Source organism: Phocoena sinus, chromosome 9 (genome assembly GCF_008692025.1).
Source record: "Phocoena sinus isolate mPhoSin1 chromosome 9, mPhoSin1.pri, whole genome shotgun sequence".
Lineage (NCBI taxonomy): Eukaryota > Metazoa > Chordata > Mammalia > Artiodactyla > Phocoenidae > Phocoena > Phocoena sinus.
The window spans coordinates 83,325,330-83,351,981 of record NC_045771.1 but is presented as its reverse complement, the minus strand read 5'-3'; the positions used below and the strand labels follow the sequence as shown (position 1 = coordinate 83,351,981).

The 26,652-nt window shown below is 34.2% G+C and overlaps 1 protein-coding gene across 4 annotated transcripts in view; it reads left to right on the top strand.

Annotated features, from left to right (window-relative positions):
• Window positions 1-18,450, top strand: part of LOC116759325 (platelet glycoprotein 4-like) — a 34,172-nt gene extending 15,722 nt beyond the window's left edge. For 2 of the 4 annotated variants that reach the window (XM_032642963.1, XM_032642965.1), the window contains 8 exons: window positions 1,050-1,141; window positions 3,096-3,142; window positions 6,081-6,150; window positions 11,357-11,544; window positions 12,560-12,678; window positions 13,908-13,981; window positions 14,547-14,601; window positions 15,454-15,618. In XM_032642963.1, coding sequence (XP_032498854.1) covers window positions 1,050-1,141; window positions 3,096-3,142; window positions 6,081-6,150; window positions 11,357-11,544; window positions 12,560-12,678; window positions 13,908-13,981; window positions 14,547-14,601; window positions 15,454-15,618 — 810 coding nt within the window. Of the gene's footprint in view, window positions 1-1,049; window positions 1,142-3,095; window positions 3,143-6,080; window positions 6,151-11,356; window positions 11,545-12,559; window positions 12,679-13,907; window positions 13,982-14,546; window positions 14,602-15,453; window positions 15,619-18,147 lie in introns of those variants that run through there. The other 2 variants (XM_032642962.1, XM_032642964.1) reach the window with 2 other exon arrangements.
• Window positions 18,451-26,652: the final 8,202 nt, after the last annotated feature.

The window sequence follows — 26,652 nt, the reverse complement described above, 5'->3', positions numbered from 1 at the left end:
ACATTTAAGCAAATTTCCACTCTTTGATAAATATACAACTGTCTAAAATTAGATTGTAAGCTAGTAAGGCTTTGAGCACTGCTTTTGGTTTTGATTTCCTGTCTAAAAAGATCAAGTTTAATGCCACATTTTTATTTATTTATGTTAAATATATTCGTCATGTCATTCTTCCTTCTCTAGACATCCTACAAACTTGTTGTACTGAATATTTAAAACTTAGCCAAAATTGCACACAATGAGACTGATACATCAGCACTGTCATATTTTCATAGAATTAGTTGAAAAGAATTTCTATAATCTACAAAATTTATGAAATGGCAGTTTGGAGATTAAGAAAAATGTGAACTTGGTGATGTACTTAGTTATACCTTAATGTTTCAAGTTATAAATAGGATAATCTGACTAGTGAATTGAAATTTTGACCATGATTTCACTTGGCACTGTATGTGATATTAGTTATATTCTCCAGTTCACTGTTGTTATTTTACTGTAGATGGTTTTTTAGGATTGCAAGGTTATATATCAATTAAGAAAGCATTAAGGGATAAAAAATTCAGTTACTAGTATTTAACTAAATACTCTGAATTCTTTCCTTGGCTAATTCTGTTTTTAATTCTGTGTACCTAATCTTTAGTAACCACTTATTAGAAATAATAATGTTGAGAAAACTTCTAGAAATCTGTCACAGTTCTCATAGGTTTTGTTCACTATCCCCTCACCTCAATATAATAGGAGGAGTGATCAAAATGGCCTTTCTGGCTTAATTACAGCAAAGAGTGATAGAGTTGGATCACATCAGCTTCTTATATTTGTTTTCTTCCTTTGCTCAGCATCTAGCACTTATTTCTAGGCACCTTTTATATTCTGTCTGTTTAAAATGTGAAAGACCAATAATTTTAAAACTTTATTGCATATATATTTCAAATCACATAAAATAATTATAAACAACCAGTGTTTGAGAAATGCAAAAGTGAGTTAATTACATATTTTATAACTTGGAAAATATGGCTTGTTCTAGAAGTAATTTTTTCTTGTATGCATCTTTTCAGTACCACAATACTGCAGATGGAGTTTATAAAGTTTTCAATGGAAAAGATGACATAAGCAAAGTTGCCATAATTGACACATATAAAGGCAAAAAGTAAGTATCCAGGCAAAGTGTGTATGTGTATGTGTGTGTGTGTCACTAGGATACTCTAAGGCAGGTAAGAAACTTATTTAACAACTGGTAATGCACAGGCACCAACCTATGGAACAGACCTGCCTGTATCTCAGCCCTAGAAACTCCTGTTCTGCCAGGTGTTAACCCTTTAGTTGTGATGACTGGTCACACTAGTGCATAGGTGCTGAGTATCAGCCCCACTTGAGGGTTGACGTTTGTGCACAGGGTCTCTTACTAAAGAAATCTAAAGGGACTACTTCCATCTCTGCTGCATAACCAGCGTTATCGTGCACTCATACAATTACATAAGCGCAAATGAAAAGGAAGAAAATCAACTCGGTATCTAGCAGGTTAAAAACTATATATTACTGGGTGTTTTTTTGTTTGTTTGTTTGTTTACTGAGCATGGAATATAAAAATTGCTCATTCCAGTAACGTGACTAAATGTGCCATAAGGTGGAAGCTCAATGTATCCATGCCAACGCTTTCATGACCTTCCCTTTCAACATTTTCTTGAAATAATTTTCTATATTGATAACTCAGCTTTTTTAAACCTTTATCAATGAAAAAATGGAATTAGTATTTCAAGTTCTAAAATTGACATATTAAACTTGAAGACAAAGAGCACGCCTCCTGTGAAATAGTAGTAAAATGAGATATGTTCACATAGCCATGATTTCCTGTTTTTCCCTAGCTCCTGCCTGTTTATCTGGAGTACACCAAACTCATCATATGTCTAAAATAGGAAGAACCCCAATAAATATCAAGGGAGAAAGTCTTTCCTCCTTAAAGTTAAAATGAGTTTTAGATCAGTGATTTCCTGACAAAGAATAAAGTAATCAAAATCAAGAGATGAAATATTTTAAGTAACTCTTGCCTCACACTGAGTTCCTATCTAAAAATTGCTTAAAACAGTTAAACGCTCACTCGTGTAGGCCTTTTTCTTCCACAGAGTCCACAGTCATATATTTTTTATAGAAAAGTCTAATGGAGGAAAACAAACACTTCTAAATGCTCACTTCAGGGGAATCACATCTCTGTATTGAGGAAAATGAGCATTTCCTCTATTTCAATATTACAGATAGGTTTTAAGGAGAGTTTAAGATTATGACAAGGTTAATTTAACTGATCATGGCAAGACTGAGCATGATTAATCGCTTATTCTGTTTAAAAAAGAAGCAATAGCTTGCCTTGACATCTTACTGGATGGTATGTTAGGAGTGTAAAAAACCCATTTTCCATCACCAAAAAGTGGCTGAGTGTGCAGAGAAACTATCACTACTGTTGTCTTTATTGTTCCATATATATATATATACTGAATATATATATATATATCTTTTGTAGATGCCAGAGCATAAATTAATAAACTCTGTCCTACTTAAATGCCAGTTACTGCAAGAGTTAAAAGAGAAGGAAAAGTATAAATTATCTATGTTTCCAATCTCGATTGATCCAACATCTGCTTTTCTTTCTTTCCTCCTCCACACTCCTCTCTTCTCCCTTATACTGAGTTTACATCAGTTATCCATTTACTATCTTCCTCCTATTCAGTTTGAATGCAACATACTATGAAATAATCCCACTGGGAAAAAAAACTTTCCCCTAAAAGATCTAAGTGTCTGATAAATGTTTCTCAATTTTCTTTTCTGCAGAACTGTTTCTGTTCCATGTTGTTTCTAACAACATTTGGCAGTTTTTATTTTATAATCTGATCACTTAATGGTTTCAGGCACTTCATTTAACTCAACAAAATGGAAACTTCAAACAAAACATGGATCAAATGATTTAGAACATTTCTTAAACTTAGCATGTCACATCTAGTCTAATCAATATTTATTATTTTAGCAGAAGTACTGAATCATAATAGACAAAGTGATGTGAGAAAGGTGCCCTTGAAATAAGAATATCATTTTCTATTTTTTTTATTCCTAAGGCATCTCTCCTATTGGCCAAGTTATTGTGACATGATTAATGGTACAGGTAAGGGCATATGGTTTTTTTTTGTTGTTGTTGTTGTTGTTTTGTGTGTGGTACGCGGGCCTCTCACTGTTGTGGCCTCTCCCGTTGTGGAGCACAGGCTCCGGACGCGCAGGCTCAGCGGCCATGGCTCACGGGCGCAGCCGCTCCGCGGCATGTGGGATCTTCCCGGACCGGGGCACGAACCCGTGTCCCCTGCATCGGCAGGTGGACTCTCAACCACTGCGCCACCAGGGAAGCCCAAGGGCATATGTTTTGTGGTAATAATCACAATGAAACCAACTCCTTTCCCCCACAAATCCACCTCCATACCTACAATGTTCTGGGGGTTGAGTGTATGCGTTTGCCTATCTTTGTATTCCTGCAACATAATTCAGAGTCTCTGTTCTTATGTAGGTTTAGTAAATGTCTGTCTAATGTGATGGAATTTCTCAAGATTAACCATCGAGGATGAGCCTTTACTGCATTTCTGGGGAAACGTTTGCTTTGTACAAACTTAACGAACTCCTTTCTGACCACAGAAGTAAAGGGTTAGAAAACCTTAGAGTAGTGGTTACTGTTCACATCTTTTGTAAATACTATAAAGATAATAATTTAAAATTAAAGGAATTAAAATATCAGGATAATTACAAAAGGTAAGACATACCTCCAAAGATTTCAGGCTGAGTTAGAATCAGTGAACTTGTAAGCAGAGCCACCTATTTTGAAGAAGATGGTCAGAAAGAGAGAGAAAAGAACAACAACAGCAACAAAAACAAGGTTACATGTGTACTAACCATGAAAAATGTATGCAAAAATGAACATTCTGAATTAGAGTTAGGAAGAAAGAAAGTACTATGTACTTAGATTTAAGCGTGGTTAGATCCAGCTTATTCTTCTTCTTGAAGTAAAGCAAAGTATATATATGCCTATGAGTTTAAGAATTAAGATTGTAAAAAGCAATGGGAATTGAATACCAGGAGGTGAGCTCTCAGCTGCTAAAAAGCAGAAGCAGAGCATAATGCTTACAAAGCTAGTTAAGCAATACTTCATAGGAAAGTAATATAATGAAAATGAAAAATGTTAAATACAAAGTTATGTAAAAGGTAGGGAATAAAAAGCAAACATGGGGAATGTTTACTTTTCCAAAGGTATTACTGAGTTTTGCATGTTGATTTAATTTTTTAATACTCTCTTGAAGAAAAAACAGCAAAACCACGGTTGAGTTTGCTTTGTAGTGCTTTGAGTCATGGAATTGGGTGAAGAAATTCCTTTCTAAGTAGTTCATTTCTGCCAATAAATTGTCAAGTGTCCCAATAACACTAACTCTAGTAATTTCATAACCATAAACTTCATACTGTATCCTTAGATACAGAGAGAAATATATTGTGCTTCTCCTAAATAGTAAAGGAGTCTTTATGGGTTTAAGAAAAAAAAAAATTAAACACTTTTGTCCAAAACTGAGAAGAAAGAAGTTTTAAAAATGAGGTAGAGGATTTATTAATGACAATAACATAACCACATGAGTATCAGGCATGAAGTTAAAAGTATCTAAGAAGAAAATAGATGTAAAACAAACTAGGAACAGAGGTAGACTGAACAGACCAGAGGACTCTGATGGCATCCCTGTGAGAGAGATTTTTGGTTATGGCACTAGAGAAAAGAGACTAATGAAATGGAAAAGGTTCCAAGGAGTTTTAACCATGATTTAGAAGTACTTCCTCTATCTTCTTCAACAAACTTAAAGAGACAGAAAAGGAAAACACTGATTTACATTTGAATGCATTTAAAAAAGAGCCCTGCTAATATCAGCTATCTTATGATCATGACCCATGGTAATTGCTGGTGTCATTAATACATAATCTTCGATGATATTTCAAATGATTTTTTAAAGCTTTTCAATGTATTCTTTTCTTTTCCGGCCAAGGTGTTGGGAAGACAGTTGTAGGCAACGCCCATTCAGGGACCTGTTTGGGGAATTCAAGCTAATCTTTAATATCTCATTCTCTCAATGCTGATTCACTGTGATCATCTGTTGTATTTCACTTATCACAAGAGTATAAGTGAAATGTAATAAGATCACAAGGTTAGTGCAGTTATAAGAAAAAGAGTGGTATTCATAATTGAAGGATGGGTCTTACTGTTTTGAACAAACACATTCAGTAGTGGCTCATTTTGGTAATACTGATTTATGGAGCAAATGGAGGAATTACCTAACTATTTCTTCTTATATCCAGTGTGTGCATGGATCATAACCATAGCAGAGATTCAATAAACTCAACAAATGCCCTTTTTAGTTTGATGTGTATATTTTTCCAACCATTTTCAGGAAATTCTATTTAACGAGAGAAATTCAATAAATGATTTAAAAAATATTAATCAGCCATTAGGGCAGATGAATGAATCACTATTAAAAGTAAGAAGACCATTTACCAAACAGGAGTTCTAAATGAACCTCATGATAAGAAAAGTGCTACTCTATAGATAGGGTGGGGATTTCAAAAACAAACACAATCACAGTTTTAACAACATGTGGTTTTGCCATTGCTGTTTTAAACTTTCATTTATTTTTAAGGAGTAGGAAAATTTAATATGAATGGATACCAGTGAATGTGTATAGTATATAGACTTGTTGAATACGGTAGCTACTAGCCATGTGTCACAATTAAGCACTTGAAATGTGGCTAGTAAAAATTGAAATAGGCTGTAAGTACACACTGGATCTTGAGATTTGTTAGTTTTTATATTGGTTACATGTTAAAACAATATTTTGGATATGGTGGGTTAGATAAAATATACCTGATACTTATTTTATTTTTAAAATGTGGCTACTGGAGAAATTTAATGTTATATATACAGTTTGTATTCTATTTCTCTTAACTATGCTGGAATTAAGATTTCTAGATTTTTCTAGGACACATATTTCACCTAATCCCTTGCCACTTGCTTGATTTTTAAACAGATGGAGCCTCATTTCCACCTTTCATTGAGAAGACCCGGGTATTGCAATTCTTTTCCTCTGACATTTGCAGGTAAGACAAAGAAACTGATATGTTCCTATATATCAGAATTCTTTCTCCAAGTGAAAAAACACAGGCATAGAAGATCATACTTGATAATCATATTATTTGAGAAAAATAAAATACATTTAGGCAAGTTTTTCTTGACGTATTAAGAATAAATACAATACGGAATTCATAATCTGTTTATTAAGTCTTTAAAAAATTGAAGGTTGTAGAAGGATACTTTGCATAACGAAAATCATTTTCTCCTTCTTCATTTCTAAGCAAGAACATTTCTTTTCTCTTACTAAACTAGTAAAACAGTGAGGCGTGGCTCCACCTGAGCAACCTCGTTCTCAATGTGCTCACAGAGTCCTCACAGACGTCAATGGACAGACGACAGAATATCAGTAAGGCAACAGAGATCCTAAATGACACAATAGAACAGTTAGACTTAATTGATATTGCCAAAACATTACACCCCAAATAACCAGACTACACATTGTTTTCAAGTGTACATGGAATATTCTCTAAGGTAGACCACATACTAGGACACAAAATGAGCCTCAACAAATTTAAGAGGTTAGAAATTATTTCAGGCATCTTTTCTGACCACAATGGCATGAAACTAGAAATCAACCACAGAAAGAGAAATGAGAAAATAATGATTACATGGAGACTAAACAACATGCTACTAAAAATACAGTGGGTCAACAATAAAATCAAAGAGGAAATTAAAAATACCTTGAGACAAACAACTATGAAAATACAACCATACAAAATCTATGGGACACAGCAAACGCAGTCATAAGAGGGAAGTTTACAGCAATATAGGTCTTCCTCAGAAAACAAGAGAAATCTCAAATAAACTAACTTACCACCTAAAAGGATTAGAAAAAGAAGAAGAAACAAAGCCTAAAATGCACAGAAGGAAGGAAATAATAAAGATCAGAGAGGAAATAAATACAATAGATATTAAAAAAATAATAGAAAAAAAAATCAAGAGCTGGTGTTTTGAATGGATTAAAAAAAGTGACAAAATTCTGCCCAAGCTCACCAAGAAGAAAAAAGAGGACTCAGATAAACAAAATAAGAAAGGTACAAGGAGAAATAACAACTGACACCACAGAAACAAAAACAATCATAAGAGAACACTGTGAACAATTAAATGCCAACAAATTGGACAACTGAGAAGAAATGGACAAGTTTCTAGAAATATACAGCCCACCAAAACTGAATCAAGAAGAAATAGATAATTTGAACAGATTGATCACTAGAAGTAAAATAGAATTGGTAATAAAACAAACAACCAAACAAAAAACCTCCCTGCAAACAAAAGTCTAGGACTGAATGGCTTCACTAGGGAATTCTGCTAAACATACAAAGAAAAACTTATACCGATCCTTCTCAAACTCTTCCAAACATTGAAGAGGAGGGAACACTCACAAAGTTATTCTATAAAGTCACCTCCATCCTGATAACAAAACCAGACAAAGGCATTACCAAGAAAGAAATTACAGGACAATATATTTGATGAATATAGATGAAAAAATCCTCAACAATATATTAGCAAACTGAATCCAACAATATATAAGAAGAATCATACACTATGATCAATTGGATTCATTCTGGGGCCACAAGGATAGTTCAACATAGGCAAACAATCAATGAGATACACCACATCAGCAAAAGAAAAGACAAAATGTCACAATAGATATGATTATCTCAATAGATACAGAAATATCATTTGATAAAATTCAACATCAATTCATGATAAAAATTCTCACCAAAGTGGATATACAGGGAACATATCTCAGCATAATAAAAGCTATTTATTAGAAACCCACAGCCAACATAATACTCAAAAATGAGAAGCTGAAAGCCTTCCTGTTAAATTCTGGAATAAGACAAGCATGCCCACTGTCACCACTTATATTCAACACAGTATTGGAAGTCCCCATCACAGCAATCAGACAAGAAAAAGAATCAAAGGTATCTAAATTGGAAGGGAACAGGTAAAACTCCATTATACGTAGATCACATGATACTCTATATAGAAAAACCCTAAAGACTCCACACAAAAGCAAGGTAGCAGGATACGAGATTAACATACAGAAATCTGTTGCATTTCTTTACCCTAACAATGAAATATGAGAACAAGAAAGTAAAAAACCAATTTCTTTCAAAATTACATCCAAAAAATGCTTAGGAATAAACCTGACCTAGGAGGTGAAAGACCTACACTGAGAACTATAAAACATTGATAAAGAAACTGAAGATGATTCAAATAAATGGCTATATCTCATGCACTTGGCTTGGAAGAATTAATGCAGTAAGTCCGCTACATTTGAACGAGTTCCATTCCAAGAGTATATTCGTAAGTCCAATTTGTTTGTAAGTCCAACAAAGTTAGCCAAGGTACCCAACTAACACAATTGGCTATACAGGACTGTACTGTAATAGGTTTATAATACTTTTCACACAAATAACACATAAAAAACAAACACAAAAAATAAAGAAAACATTTTCAATCTTACAGTACAGTACAGTAGTACCAGCTACACACCACCGCCACTTTTACTCTTACTTTTGGACATCCTGGGCTTGAAATACAGATACTGCACTACTATACTCTATACAGTAGTGTACAGTAAAGTACACAAAAGCACAACCACTTGTGGAGGATGCACACACGTGACAATGTATGCCAGACAGGTGAACTAACTTATGTGATTGGACATATGAACACATGTTCGCATCTTTGAAAGTTCACAACTTGAAGGTTTGTATGTAGGGGACTTATTGTATTGTAAAAATGGCCACACTACCCAAAGCAGTCTACAGACTTAATGTGATCCCTAACAAATTACCCATGACATTTTTCACAGAAATAGAACAAATAATCATCAAATTTATATGGAAACACAAAAGACCCAGAATTGCCGAAGCAATTGTGAGGAAAAAGAACAAAGCTGGAGGCATAACCCTTCCAGACTTCAGAAAGCTACAGTAATCAAAACAGTGTGGTACTGGCAGAAAAACAGACATATGGATCAATGGAACAGCACAGAGAGTCCAGAAAGAAGCCCACATATCTACGGACAATTCACCTTCAACAAAGGAGACAAGAATATACAACGGAGTAAAGAGTCTCTTCAGCAAGTGGTATTGAGAAAGCTGGAGAGGTGCATGTAAATCAACGAAGTTAGTACACACCCACACAACATACACAAAAATAAACACAAAATGGCTAAAAGACCTGAATATAAGACACAACACCATAAAACTGCTAGAAGAGGACCTAGGCAAAACATTCTCTGACATAAATCGTAGCAGTGGTTTCTAAGGTCAGTCTCCCAGGGCAATAGAAATAAAAACAAAAATAAACAGATGGGACCTAATCAAACTTATAAGCTTCTACACAGCAAAGGAAAACATAAACAAACTGTAAAGAGAACATAAAGACTGGGAGAAATTATTCACAAACAACGTGACCCAAAAGGGCTTAATTTCCAAGATATACACACAGCTCATACAGTTCAGTGTCAAAACAAACAAACAAACAACCCAATCAAAAAATGGGCAAAAGACCTAAATAGACATTTCTCCAGAGAAGACATACAGATGACGAACAGGCACTTGAAAAGATGCTCAAAACTGCGAATTATTAGAGAAATGCAAATCAAAACTGCAGTGAGGTATCACCTCACACCCGCCAGAATGACTATCATCAAAACGTCTAAAAATAATAAATGCTGGAGAGGGTGTGGAGAAAAGGGAACCCTCCTACACTGTTGGTGAGAATGTAAATTGGTGCAGCAATTATGGATAACAGAATGGAGAGTCCTTAAAATATAAAACTACGGTTACCAGCAATCTCACTCCTGGACATATATCTGGAAAAGACAAAAACTCTAATTAAAAAATATATATGCACCCCAATGTTCATAGCAGCACTATTTACAATAGCCAAGATATGGAAGCAATCTAAATGTCCATCAACAGATGAATGGATAAAGAAGATCTGGTATATATACACAATGGAATATTACTCAGCCATAAAAAGAATGAAATAATGACATTTACAGCAACACAGATGAATCTACTGATTATCATAGTAAGTGAAGTAAGTCCGACAGAGAAAGACAAATAGTGTATGATATCACTTATAGGTGGAATCTAAAAAAAATGTATGAACAAACTTATTTACAAAACAGATTCACAGACACAGAAAACAAACCTACAGTTACCGAAGGGGAAAGTGGGAGAGAGATAAACCAGGAGTTTGGGATTAACATATACACACACTACTATATAAACAAGGTCCTAGTTTATAGCACAGGGGACTATATTCAATATCTTGTAAAAACCTATAATGAAAAAGAATCTGAAAAAGAATATATATGCATATATTTGAATCATTTTGCTGTACACCAGAAACTAACAGGACACTGTAAATCGACTATACTTCAATTTAAAAAAATGTCCAAGATGGTGATACCACAGTCACAGAACTATGTTCATGTGCTCTACTGACACTACAGCATCTTTTCAAATTGATGGGGCCCAGTACCTATCATACAAGCACTGGCACCCACACTGGTATGCTTGCATCCTAGCTCTGTTTCTAGACACTGTGTGATGTGGGCAAGTATTTAATATCTCTGAATATTTTCCTTATCTATAAAATTGAAGAGCGTAGCATTTCTTCATACAGAATTATCTGGCCATTAGAAATATTATGTATTGAGTTCCAGTACGTTCCTGAGGTTATGGTGAACACTTGGTAAATGATGGCGCATAGGAGACATGTATCAAAACCCACATGCACACACCCTAGGAAGTGAGCAGCCCTTCTCTCCAGGATTAAGTTGTGGAAGATTGAAATTTTATTTTCTTTCATTTAAACTGGGCACAAATAGAGGACTTGAGGAAGTCATATATTTACTCTACAAAGGAAACTAACTCTGAGAAATGTCCTCAGTATAAATACTCCACGGTAGTTCACAAGCAAAAATTATTCTCAGAAGCTTTTGAAAACAAAGGTAAGAAGAGCTCATACTCAGGTATTGAGTTCTGGTGTGTCTTAAAATATCACAAGAACATTTTTCCTAAGACTTAAGCAAGAATTCTAACAAGATTATATCCAGTTTTTCTAATTTAAAAATAAGAAAAACAGAATCTCCATAATGAAGTTCAGTTTTCCAGAATGAAGCTCTTTCTTATCTGTGTTTAGATCATTCTATGCTGTGTTTGGAGCTGAAATTAATCTGAAAGGAATCCCTGTGTATAGATTTATCCTTCCATCCTTGGCTTTTGCATCTCCACTTCAAAATCCAGACAACCACTGTTTCTGCACAGAAAAAATTATCTCCAAAACTTGTACCTTATATGGTGTGCTAGATATTGGCAAATGCAAAGGCGGTGAGTAAAAGGTCTTGATGTCACAATCCATGGCATAATATGCATTTTTCTTTAAAATGTAAATTTCACCTAGGTTTCCTTTCCACCAGAAATTTAAAGTGAGAAAGTAAAAAGGGCAGAAAGTAAAGGTGATGATAAGATATTTTTGTTCTGATTTTTGTACCGCTTTCAAGCTCCCAGTTGTTTCAGTGTTGTAAAGCTTAGTTATTATTAGGTAAAACCCTACTGATATTTCCCTGTGCTACTTTGGAAAATGTCTCTTTAGGTCCTTTGCTCACTTTTTAATTGGGTTATATACATTCTTGAGTTGTGTGAATTCCTTGCATATTTTAGATTTTAATCACTTATGGGCTATGTGTTTTGCAAATATTTTCTCCCATTCCATAGGTAGGCTTTTCATTTTTTGATGGTTTTCTTTGCTGTGCAGAATCCCTGTGCTCCTTTTAGATTTAGGGTAAAATGAAAATAATTCTCAGAATACTGTGAGCATCCCAACTTACCCATCTGATGTTTTTCTAACTTTTTCTACCCTAGAAAATGGTAAATAAAAATAAATATATTTCAGGATGTCTCTGAAAGAAGAATTGACTCAAACACGAAATTTGGAGTCTATCTTATTTTGCTCACCTTTTTCATATTGGAGTGGGTGAGAATAAAGAAAGAAAAGCCTCTTAAATTCTCAGTCCACAGACATATTACTCCCTAAAACATGAAGGTATGTGGTTGTAAATTTGTGTTCAGCAGCTACGCTTTACATACTAAAAATAAACACCTAAGGGATAAACGACAGACATCAACTGAATGGTTAGTAGGATGATGCAGAAGCTTATATTTTATTTTTGCTCAAAAGTGATTAGATGTAATAATTTTCCCTCACCCTCATTCCCCATTTAGTATTCAAAGCCAACTTTGCATTTCTTTTAACTTAAAAATCTATTTTCAAGGAAATCTTTTGAGTGCTACGTGTAATGAGGAAAATGATTTATCCCAATTGTCTCTTAAAACTTGTTTTCAGGAAAACCTGTGTACATTTCACTTCCTCATTTTCTACATGCAAGTCCTGAAATTGCAGAACCTGTTGAAGGCTTAAGTCCAAATGAAGAGGAACATAGCACGTACTTAGATGTTGAACCTGTAAGCAAATACATTATTGATCTGATTGGTTTAGCATTTTTTTAAATGAAAGAAAAATTAAGTTCTCGCCTTTCTGTCAATCACATTTATTGATGATATTTACTGCATCACAATCTTGACAAATTACTTAAAATTTTTTATTGAAGTATAGTTGATTTACAATGTTGTGTTAATTTCAGGTGTACAGCAAAGTGATTTAGTTATATTTATATATATATGTGTTTTTTTCAGATTTTTTTTCCCTTATAGGTTATTACAAAATACTGAGTATAGTTCCCTGTGCTACATAGTAGGTCCTTGTTGGTTATCTATTTTATATAGAGTAATGTGTATATAATTTCCTACTTTTATTTCAAGGAAAATCTCATTGGTTTCTTCCTGTTGTTGCTTATGAAATGTCGAGGTAATTCTATTTTAGTTTTTTCAGCGTATGGAACTTTATAATCCTTTTTAATTGTTTGTAGGTCAGGGATAGTAATGATGGGTATGATTCTAATTGGCTTAAAACAATTTGGTATAAATTACAATTTTACTGTCATTTTATACTTAACTGTAAGTATTGCTTATATGAAGGGACACTGTAGATCATGAGGGATTAAAAGGTTTTATGGGTATATGCACATTTGAGGCAAGATCTATTATACTTAGCATCAGGAAAAATCTATTAAATTTCCTATAGTGTAACAGTTTCAACTTTTAATTTATTTTAATATTCTCCTTTTCAAAAGTTAAACGTGCCAGACATGGCACGTTTGTGCCAGACATGCCAGAATTTTAGTAGTCACACTTAATTTTAACTAATGATAGAAGTATTATAATTATACTGATGACACATGGGTTCTGACTGAATATATATTTGACCATATATAATTTGGGATTTAAATTGACTATATGAGTTCTAAGTTTCACTGCTGTTGTTGTTGATTCCCCAAAACCAATTCAGATAAATATCACCTTGACAGCAGGTTGGGCAAAGAAATTGTGTGTGTGTGCATATGTACATGTATGTATAGGTCTGTATACACACATGCATATACACATAAAATGTAATTATGAAGAGTTATGTACATAATATTTAATATGTCTAATTAATTATTTAATAAATTTCACAAGTTTCAAGTACTACAGTTTTACCTTAGGTTCTATATAACAGTAAAAATAAGTTTTAGATATTATAAATGAATTATTTAAAGGAAGTTGGTAATTATTTTAGTTTGTTCTCTTTTTAGATAACTGGATTCACTTTACAATTTGCAAAACGCCTGCAGATCAATATACTGGTTAAGCCAGGAAAAAGCATTGGGTGAGTCTCTTGAACAGGTTCATTATGATTTTTAGTATTTTCTTGCCAGAAAGTGAGTATATGTATGAAATTAAGTGGAAATAATATAAAATTTCAACTTTTCTTTGGCTTAGTATCATGAAATAATTACTGTTTATAACTTTCATCTGTAATTTAGAATTATATCTAGTGTGTATTGAAATTGTATTTACACATATTCTGTAATTAGTGTATGATGGCGTTTCTCATTTTGCTAGCTGTCCAAATATTTCCAGGACAATTGTTTCTAAAACTCAATTTTAGTTTCCTGGGTATAAATTGTCGAAAGGGAAAATACATGCTTAGAAAAAGTCAATCTAATTAGAAATATGTATTAGAAAGATTTATAAGAGTGAAAGATGTCTGATAAACAGCCATAGTACTATTTAAATGATTCATTACAAGGAACAAAAATCAAGGAACTTAGCAAGTTTAAGAGCAACTAATTTCTGAACATTTATTTACACTAGTAATTACTAACATTTCTGTTATATATGGGTATTATATTAGTATATATTGTTATAATTATTTTCAATGTTTATTACAGAGCATTAAAGGGTCTGAAGCAGAATTATATGGTGCCTGTTCTTTGGCTTAATGAGGTTAGTATTCTTATCTCTTAGTCACCAAAAACTGTAAACTTCCTTGTATATAGAAACAGCTTTTAGTGTTTGAAAATTGAATACATATGTATAGAATTTGAAGTTGTATGTGTTTCCATTACCTATATAGGTGAATTTATATATTATTAATTAATTATTCTGAGAGAACCAAGCCACACAGAAATATCAGGTTTATGTTAGTTTTCAGTGTTTTTATTTCAGAAGGATGAAGTACTTCCTATAATTTTACATTATTTTCATAATACAACTAGTAAACACTTTTTCTTGTCATAGTGCTCATGTTAGGAAAGAGTCATACATACACGTGACTCCAAGTAACTCAATGTGAATGCTGTAGTGCTAATAAAAGCAAACCAAACTTATAAAGACCAGGTAAGAGTAGGTGTCTGCAGTCTATCCGAGTGTCTAACAAGATATTTTTAGTACAAATCACAGAACTGATTAGCCACAGAATGAGGAAATGCACTACAGAAGTCTTTAGAGGAAAGAAACTGTTGGCCTTTCCAATTTTCCTCTGTCACTAGGAAACATCCTTTGGAAAACTGGAAAATATTTCAGTAAGACCTTTGTATAGATCAATGAAGTCAGTGTATTGGAGAGGGCTATATAACATGTTTCAAAGGAAGATTATATTTCTCTCTCTAAATATTCTACCTTGGCATTTACTGCCTTCTTTGACATGAAAAGGGAATTACACTGTCTTTTCTTATAGATAAAGATGACTAACATCTATGCAGTGTTTCGAAAAAAGAGTGATACATAAATGGAGAGTTTTGAGTAATTTGCTCCACTAATCAACTGAAATAATGCTAATTGTTAACTTGATTACAGACTGGCACAATCGGTGATGAGAAGGCAGAAATGTTCAGAAATCAAGTGACTGGAAAAATAGAACTCCTTGGCCTGGTAGAAATGATCTTAATCAGTGTTGGTGCAGTGATGTTTACTGCTTTTATGATTTCATACTGTGCATGCAGATTGAAGAGTGTAAAATAAGTAAGTATATAACAAAATACATATAAGGCTTCAGTAATGTTAGTTTATATATTACTGTTTCCATTTTATCAAACAGGAGTTATAAATTAGGCTGCAAATATTTCTGGACATGTCTGGCCAACTATCATTGTTAATACATCCTCGAAATTTTGAGATACTAAATGTAAATTAAAACATAAATGAAACCTGAATGAGTAATAAGGCCTACTAATATCAAGCAGATCACTATATTTCATCTTTATTATCGGAGGAATGGGCTAAAATATGAAATTGTCACCTTTCAAAGTTAGAATGTTGCACAAAAGCTATATATGTACTAACTTTTCTTTTCTTGATTATTTCTAGCTAGTTAATTATTTTAAAATTACAAATAATTAATTTAATAGATCAATGACCAGGAAAGTTTATGTAAAACTGAAAATGGTAGCTATTTGGGGGAATTAGAATTTACAAGGGAAAAGAAAATAAAAAGGAAAATTAAATAAGCTAGAAATTAATGAGAAATGAAAACTCAATCAATGATAGAACTAAAATTAGGTAAAAATATGCTATTTTTAAATGAAGATAGCATATTAATATAGAAACAGGATTGTTGCATATAGTCATGCTGTCCAAAATCACAGTGTGCACTCTAGATGTTTAGTGTGGAAGCTCTGATGAATTATTACAATTCAGGAGCTAGAACTGAATACAGCAATACAAGAAAACAGAAGACAAAAATGTTCACACAGTAAAACCAAATTACTCAGAGTTTACAGGAAAATCAGCTAAATGTAGACAGGTTTGAGTTTTGACAAAACTGTAGAGGTGTTTCAGGCCTCTGTGTTTTAGGTATTACTGCACAAGCCCCCTTGTACATAGAGGAATGAATGCCTGACCCTATCTTCCCTAAGCCTTTCTTTACTAATCATACTTGGCATAGGTATGGCCTGTGGGGGGTAGGGGGGGAATTTGTCACTTACCCATAGTTTCTGTCCCCCCTCCCTTCCCAGGAACCTCAAAAAATATATACAATCAAAATAAAAGCAATATACTTGGTATGAAAAAATCACAACTTCAAAACAAAAGTCTTCTTGTTCTACTTCCAATCAGCCTGTTGACTGTAACCTGTCATGCAGAAATTCTGGAACTGCCACTGATAATTACTGAGCTTTTATTATATGCCAAAATCATGCTAAATATTTTACATGAATTATCACAACTAATCCGTAATAATATTTCATGAGTTTCCAATAATCAGGGATTCATTAGCATCCATTCTATCTTATGGAGTCATCCCAGAAAGTTATAAATTTAAACTGTGCAAAATTGTCCATTTTCACAGTGTGAATCAGTCAAACTGAAGATGAAGAAAAATGAAGTGGAATTTTTGGACAATATTTTTTTGGATATGAAATTGAGAGCTTGAGACTAGGAAGGCAACTCCATTTTTTGTTCTGATTATTTCTGTCACTATTCACTCAAAAGAGGACTGAACAATTCTGCCTACAATCCATTTGACTAGGTATTCAAAACGCTAACCTAATATATTCACATTATAACACATAAAGGAAATATTGCATCACCTTTAAGACCTGTCATTAGTCCAGTAACAAATAAGTTAGGATTAAACAAAGTAATTCATATGAACACATACAATAGACAAAAAGATCATCCACTGAAAAGCCAAGTTACAACAAAAACTTCTTCTAGTGGGAAAATATGCTTTTCAAAATGAAGTATGAGTCATAAATTTTTTCTGTATAGTTCTCTACTGAAATTACATGAACAATTTCATCAGTGCTTAATGAGCCCTGAATGCCAATTATCTTGGGTCTGTACATGGCTCTATTAAGGTGAAAGATTGAAAACTTTCTAGAGTGCCTTTGTCAACAAGTATATTGGTTTGGCTTAACATCTGACTGTTACAGGGAAAAGCTACTGCTCTTTACACAACAATACGTCTTTTTTCTTTACAAATAGAGAAGAACACTGTTCTCTGTAGATTACTTGATTTACTAGATGTAGAAGAATTACAGATATAGATTTCCTTAAACAAGCTTCAGCTTCGAATATTATAATAATTATGCCTTTGGGAAGATTTATAAACAATTGAAAAATAAGGAGATGGAAGTACAAGAGGGAGTAAAGCAAAGATGGTGGAGCTAAGGTGTGATTTTGCTCAATGGATCACAAAGAGAATAAGCCAATAGTCCTTTTGAAAGTAGTAGTATATACACCGCTAAATGGAGGATGGTCTGAAGGGACAGCAAAGAGTGGAAATGCTCATCCAGAGCAGATTTAATGAGCTACCCCTCCTTATCTGGCCATGTGCAGCTCTTGAGAGCTGGGAAGCAGCCTTCCATGTATCCTGGAATGGGAAAATAATTGCCTTATCCATGAAGTTCATCAGAGAATTTTTCTCTGCAGCTTGAGAAATTGGGCTAATTACTAGAAAACATGACATCTGCAGTAATTAGAATTTGAATATTACCTGTTTTATTTTTCCATGACTTTCTGATAAGTACTTACCTTTCTTCTGCTTTCCAGGAAGCAAATGAATCTTTACATTTATGCACCAGCTACATCAGGACCTTTCTTAATATCGACCTACAAAATAAAGATTTAATATGCTTTATGTTTGCAAAACACATCTTATCTTATAGTTGAAGAACTGGTGGCACTTTTTTTTTTTTTGTACTGAGAAGCAGCACATTTCTAAAGGATTATTAAGATGTCATTAAAATCCATACTTTGAAAAAAACAGCACCTTTTAAAATTCAACATGTTCACAATGGAATGGATTTCAGTTTCTACAGATGTGGCTTCAGCATTAACCAGTTATTTTTATTTGGTACTGATTCACTGATTGGTTCCAGTTTGCTAAATTCAGCAGATGGGTGGATGTTCTAAACAAATCCTGGACCCTGAACTCTTGTCTTCCTCATCAAAGGGAAAACATCACTACCCTCATCAGTGTCCCTGCAATACAAAGACCCCAGGACTGTCAGGACATTGCATTTCATGAGTATCAACTATTTTGAAAGACATTTAAGAATGGAAACTAAATGACTGGCCTATGAACCATTTATTAAACATTACTTAATTTTCTTTCTCTATTAAATCCTTCACACAGCATGAGCAAGCCTTATCACCACGCTCTTTATAACAATATGGCTCACATTTTTGTCAGTGATAATGCAAATGAACATGTTTAGGGACTTTGTCATTTTCCACATTCTGCAGCTCTTCTGGAAATCTGAGTAGATTTTGATCTTTTCACTCAGTTGCATATAACTTATGCTTGGCAACTTCAGAACGCTGTGCTAGTATTAAGAGATGTAAATGATAATAAAGAAATTATTGTGTGGGAGATTACAAAGAGTAGAATGTGCATTCATAGTTATTTGTTGTAATAATTCTTGCTTTCATAGTCACCTCAGAAAGACTGGTTTCAAACATTAAAAAATGTTGCTCCTTAAATTCCTGTGCTTTTGTCCAGTTCCTGTTGTGTCACAAAACATTTACTCTGGTTTTCTGACCGATGTAGTCTACCTGAATTTTTATTTCTTTATGCATCTATATTTCCTCATGAAACATTTCTAAATTCAATCTTGACCACTTTTTCCTTTGCTAATTTTTTGAGCCAGTTGGGGGAAAAGGAAATAAAAAGATACTTGGTCATGCTTTAGAGTTGCAGTATTTAAATTCTAGACTATGAAGTATATTTCCTTTTTATTAGAAGACATATTGTTAGGTAACCCTGCTTTCTTTAGCAGGGGTTCACTTATGGCAGAGAGCACTAGGCCCCCTAAAAAGGCCCCCCATAGAAAGAGAAGATGGATCACATTCTGCCTATGTTTTACACACAGAGGTTTCTAGGATAAATTATTAGTAACTGGTTTGTCTAGATAATCTCCTCATGCTAGCTGCCAGGGTAAATACTGAAAACCCCAAACTGAGATACCACCAGTTTGGAAGGATTGTTGGAAAATCTTGAAGATACTCAAAACATACTGATGTAATAATGTCCTCTCATTTATTGGGAACAGAAAAAAAGTATCCCCCTAAGATATGGACATATGAGATCCTAAACATCCTCTTCTGATACTTGAGTCTACTTTCGCCATATTAGGATATTTGTGGACATGTTGATCTAGGAGGAATATAAAGGATACTTCTTTAAATCTTAAACTAAGTAGGGCTGAATGATGTAAAGTAGAAACTGTTCAGAAGAATTGGTGGAGAAATTACATATCCACCTCATGGTAGAACTGTATAACCAATCAATTACTCATTTTTAAATCTTCATACAAAAATGCATCTCACAGTATATAGATATCAGGAAAAAGGCTTTGATTTATGTGTCTATAACTAAATACATGAATATTCTAATCTTTACCATTCCTCACCATGTTTTCTCTAAATTCTATATATTATGTATGAGGAAGGATAATTCATACTCAAAGATAAGTGAAATACATTAAAAATACCCAGTAGAAAAAAGTAATACTTTATTTAATAAATGGGAGATAGATTTTTCATATAAAAAATGGATTTGGATGTGTGTGTGTTTCCGTGTGCATGTGCGTATGCTGAATTGGGAGTGGGCGCTTTTGGGAATGTGTTAAACGTGACTTGTTTGACTTAGAGAACGTGTAATTGTACACATGAATGAATTTGTACGTTTTATTCCATAGAAAACCTGCACCATTTTGTAAAGTGGCACATTTTCATTCCAAGGTATGTTTAATCACCACAAAACTATAGTTGTTCAAAACTTAAGTTTGAAAATGTATAGCATATGCAAAAGAGTTAACATAAGTTAGAGAATCTGTAGCATCTTAAAACGGGTGAAGGCTTACTGTTGCTGACAAGTACATGAAAAGAGCTATACAGCTTTCAGTTCTCAGAAAAAGAGAAGAAAAGGGGGTATCATTTCAGGAAAAAAATGTACTAATAAGGCAAATTGGTTATCCCTGAAAATTTGTTCTTGTGAAAGTGCTGAATATTTGTATTTGGATTTTTACATGTCAAATAATCTGTCAATCTTAACCCATTTTCAATGTCTGACCTACACATTAATTATCTTTGGAGCTCGAGTTTGTTGCAGCTGTGTTCCACCTGTCAGTTCAGTGTTCCCGGTTGAAGTTCAATGTATTAGAGACACTGTGGCTGCTCTCTCTTTGTCTGCCTCTTCTGGCCCGTCTACAACTCTAAATAACCACTCCACTCACTCCACTTAAACGATCACTGTCACTTACCCTTTTCTGCATACACTAACAGAACTACCTATGATTGTTTTTCTGAGTTATTTGCAGTGAGCTGAGCTAATGAACTAAGAATGAGTCAGTGTTGAATATCTGTATCAAATACATATAGGCATACTCTGCTGTTTCCTTTCCTGGCTCAAAGGAAGCTACATTTTTAAATATTTGTGAAAATAAAAACTTTATTAAATGATTTGCTTTTCATTTATAATGTTTGAATGTGCTTGACTTCAATATTGTTTGATATTGCTACTATAATTGTATATTAGCTGTTTTTGTCTATGAGTTATTGACATATTAACTCCTATTTTCTTTTCCCAACTGTTCTCAGATGCCAGTAAGTTTATGTGTACATACTTCAGAAATGTTCCATTCTACACACTCATGAAGGAGAACTGTGACATACCTAGGAAAACATAAACGTTTTAAAGTTTTGTTTCTTTAATTGTGTGAAATCTGAGTCGGGTGCCTCAGCATAACCTGTGAACTTGTTAAAAATGCAGAATCTCAGATGCTAACCCAGATCTACTGAATCAGAATCTGTAGTTTAATAGGATACCAAAGCGATTTCTATACACAAGAAATTGAAAAAGCCCTGATTTAACTCATACTGAAATTGGACCACTGTGTAACAGTTTTATTTGACCTGTTGCTGGTAATAGTTTGATATATCAGCAGAATAACTTAAGAGAACAAAGCTACATAAGCATACTGAGATGAGAAGAAATCCATCAGACTTTAAAATTTGCTATAAATATTCTACTAAGTTTTGTCATTTGACTGTTGAACTTGTAAATGCTATTTTCAGATGGTAATAGAACTATCTATATGGCAGAGTAGAGGGTGAGATAGTACTAACTTTACACTCCCTAAATTTTCTAGAATGTGTTCTTTGATCTGCTTGACAATATTCATGACAAATATTCATATTTACTGCATATAAAGTAGCAGATAGGTCAGGGGCAAGTAAGAGATATTAACACTGGAGATATTCCCCAGAATCAGTCTACATACTTGAGGACTATGGTCATTATGAAAAGATGGGTCTACATGAAAGGATAGGAAGTAAGTGGTGGGTCGTTTTATAAACTCCGCCTCCTAAATATTAAAGAGGAGAATTTAGTTATTGGAGACTCCTGAGGAACTGTCTTAAAATAGAAATCTGGATTGTGAGAAAGTATTAAATATCTTCAGATTTTGATAGAGACCAGGGAGCAGGATTCTAAAAATTTTCTTTCTTCTGAAATTTTTTTGAAATATTAACATACGTTAGTGTTGCACATTTTTCCATAGATATCTGAATAATCATTTAAAATTAAAGGTCCTATAAGATTGTGAGAATTATCTGTATTGATCATCAGCCACTTCCTTTTGCCCATCCCCATTCCCTTCCCACTCCAGCCTGCCACCAGCACACATGTAGCATGTTTCTAGAAGTATAAAGAGGGGTATCAGTGGAATAATCAACTGAGTGGGCAGTTGAGTCACTAGGATTCAGAAATTTCTTCTACAAATAATTTCTTGCTGACATGTGTTATTTTTCTGTATTATTTATATTTGCTGTGTATATTTACCTCTGGTTCCAGTTGAAAATGGCAACATAGGAAGATCCTGAACTCACCTTCTCCCACACACACTTCAAATCTACAGCAGCATAAGGAACAATTTTCTCTGAATAAACTAAAAACTAGCTGAGCAATTCCATGAGACCCACAAGGGCACAGAAAAACTGAGAAATGACTCTGTTAAAGGGCTCATATGCTCAGGCTCACCTCCCCCAGGGCTAGGTACAGAAGCAGCAGAACAAGAGGCACCCAGACTATATATGAAAGAGGCTCATTTGCTAACTTTAAAATGTCAGACTGAGGTGCAGGCATCTCATTTAGTACACATATAGGCGCCTGCTGGGATACTTTTGTGGGACAGAGGCTGGTGACACCATCTTCACACTCTTCCTCTGCCCTGTTCCAGCAGGTGGGTGCCACCTCCCCCTCCCTCCATGAGCACCATGCTTATGCACCTCCTCTGCCCCATTTCAGCCAGAAGATGCCGATTTCACACTCTCCCTCTGCAGTGCTAAGGAAAACCAGTATCTCCCATAATGGAGTTTTACATGAATTTAATAATTCAGTTTTTATACCTGATGCCCTGGGTTTAGAGGATGATTCCCAGGGGATACCCCTCACCTGGCTCTAGAGGCCAGAGGGCCTTGTGTTCCTGAGTCTCATGGGACTCTAACAATCAGACTGACAGTTCTTGGCAGACTACCATGCCGAGGACACTGCACAAACAAGAGACTGAAACACTCCCATTCTTTCTGTGATAGAGGCGTATTTGCTTGCCCTGGATCTTTGACCTGAGTGGCATAGGACCTGAGTCCAATGGACATACTCTCAGGGAACATAGGCTGGTGAACAGCAGCTCAGTTTTCTCCCTCTGCCTCACTATAGCTCACTAGTAACTTCCAGAAAAGAACTATTTTACTTGTCTGGAGCCCTGATTTTTGCAACTTCCATTCAGAGCACATCTCCAGAACACTTGGTTTTGGAGGCCAAATTGGCATAAAACTATGATCCCACCAGACAGTATAAATATGCATAATTTAAGAGCTACAGCATAATTTAAGAGCTTCCAATCAGCCTGAATCTAAAGTCCTTGGTGAGCTCCTCCTATTTGGGATGCTGACAGGTCTTGCACACGTGCAACTACTTTGAGCTATTAAAAATAAAATAGGCTGCTTGAACAAACACAAATGTGTGAGAGAAAACCAAGAACTAGGGCACAGGTGAATGATATGGTTCATTTCCTACACAAGACCACTCCTTTAAGACTGAGAAGGAGGGCTATTACATCTCATGCACAGAAACCAACACAGAGAAAAAGCAAAATAAAGGAATATGTTCCCCCCAAAAGAACAAGACAGAACCTCAGAAAAAATCTTCATGAAATGGAGATAAGTAATTTACCTGATAAAGAGTTCAAAGTAATGGTCATAAAGATGCTCCTTTAACTCAGGAGAACACAATGAGAACTTCAACACAGAGATAGAAAATGTAAGAAAGTACAAAATAAAAGTCACAGAGCTGAAGAATACAATAATTAACTAAAAATACACTAAGGAAAATTTAACATCAAAATAGATGAAGCAGAAGAAAGGATCTGTGAACTCAAAGACAGGGCAGTGGAACTCACCCATCAGAATACCAAAAAGAAAAAAGAATGAAAAAAAAAATTGAAGACAGTTAAAGGAACTTATAGGACAACATCAAGTAGACTAACCTTTGCATTACAGTAGTCCCAAAAGGAGAAGAGAGAAAGAAAGGAGCACATACCTTATTTGAAGAAATAATGACTGAAAACTCGCCTAAGTATGGGAAGGACACAGACATCCAAATCCAGGTACACAGAGAGCTCCAAATATGATGAATCCAAAGAGATGCTGATCAAGACACATTTTAATTAAAATATTAAAAGTAAAAGACAAGGAGAGAATCTTAAAAGCAGCAAGAGAGAAACACCTTGTCCCATACAACAGAACCCCCATAAGACCATCCACAGAATTTTCAGCAGAAACTTTGCAGGCCTGAAGGGATAACCATGATATATTCAAAGCACTGAAAGAAAAAAAAAATTCCAACCAAGAATATTCCACCTGAAAAACTTATCATTCAGAGGTGAAAGAGATAAAAAGTTCACAGACAAGAAAAACCTAAAGTAGTAATTTGCAGATGATATAATACTCTACTTAGAAAATCCTAAAGCTGCCTCCAGAAAAATACTAGAGCACATCAATGAATTCAGTAAAGCTGCAGGATACAAAATTAATATACAGAAGTCTGCTGCATTTCTATACACTAACAATGAAATAGCAGAAAGAGAAATTAAGAAAACAATCCCATTTACTATCACATCATAAAGAATAAAATACCTAGAAATAAACCTAGCTAAGGAGGCCAAAGACCTATGCTTGGAAAATATAAGACATCAATGAAAAAAATTGAATACCACACAAACAGATGGAAAGATATACTGTGTTCCTAGATTGGAAGAACCAACTCTTTTTTTTTTTTTTTGAACCAACACTCTTAAAATGACCATACTACCCAAAACAATCTAAGATTCAATGCAATTCAATTCAATTTGATAGAATAGTTCTATCAAATTACCTATAGCATTTTTCACACAACTGGAACAAAAGACTTTGAAATTTGCATGGAAACACAAAAGACCCCGAATAGCTAAAATAATCTTGAGAAAGAAGAATTGAGCTGGAGAAACCATGCTCCCTGACTTCACACTATACTACAAAGCTACAGTCATCAAAATAGTATGGTACTGGCACCAAAACAGGCACATAGATCAGTGGAGCAGGATAGAGAGCACAGATATAAATCCACACAGTTATGGTCAATTACTCTACAAAAAAAGGAGGCAAGAATATACAATGGAGAAAAGACAGTTTCTTCAACATGTAGTGCCTGGAAAACTGGACAGTTACATATAAAAGAATGAAATTAGATCATTCTCTAACACCATATACAAAAATAAATTCAAAATGGATTAAAGACCTAAATGTTACATCAGAATCTATAAAGCTCCTCAAAGAAAACATAGGCAGATCAAATTTTGACATAAATCATGGCAATTGTTTTTGGATCCATCTCCTAGAGTAATGGAAACAAAAACAAAAGTAAAAAAACTGGGACCCAATTAAACTTAAAAGCATTTGCATAGCAAAGGAAGCCATAAACAAAAGGAAAAGACAAACCATGGACTAGGAGAAAATATTTGCAAACGATGTGACTGACAAGGGCTTAAATTCCAAAATAGAAACAGCTTATACAGCTCAATATCAAAAAAAAAAAAAAAAAACCCAATCAAAAAATGCACAGAAGATCTATACAGACATTTCACCAAAGATGACATTCAAATGGCCAACATCCAGATGAAAAGATGTTCAACGTCATTAATTATTAGATAAATGCAAATCAAAATTACAACGAGGTACCACCTCACACCAGTCAGAATGGACATCATTAAAATGTCTACAAATAACAATGCTGGAAAGAGTGTGGAGAAAAGGGAACCCTCCTACACTGTTGGCCAGCATGTAAGTTGGTGCAGCTACTGTGGAAAACAGTATGGAGGTTCCTCAGAAAACTAAAAATAGAATTACCATATGATCCAGCAATCCCATTCCTGGACATATATTTGGAAAAGACAAAAACTCTAATCAGAAACAGTATGTGGAGCCCAATGTTCATGGCAGCACTATTTACAATAGCTAAGACATAGAAGCCACCTAAATGTCCATTGACAGATGAATGGATAAAGAAGATACACACACACACACACACACACACACACACACACACACACAATGAAATATTATTCAGCCATAGAAAAGAATGAAATAATGCCATCTGCAGCAACATGGATGGACCTAGAGATTATCATACTAAGAGAAGTAAATCAGACAGAGAAAGACAAATATCATAAGATACCACATGTGGAATCAAAGAAATGATACAAATAAACTTATTTACAAAACAGAAATAGACTCACAGACATAGAAAACAAACTTATAATTACCAAAGTGGAAAGGGGTGGGGAGGAATAAACTGGGAATTTGGGATTAACAGATACAGAATACTATATATAAATTAAAAAACAAGGACCTACTGTATAGCACAAGCAACTATATTCAATATCTTGTAATAACCTAAAATGAAAAAGAATCTGAAAAGAATTGATATATATACGTATGTGTGTGTGTTTGTGTATA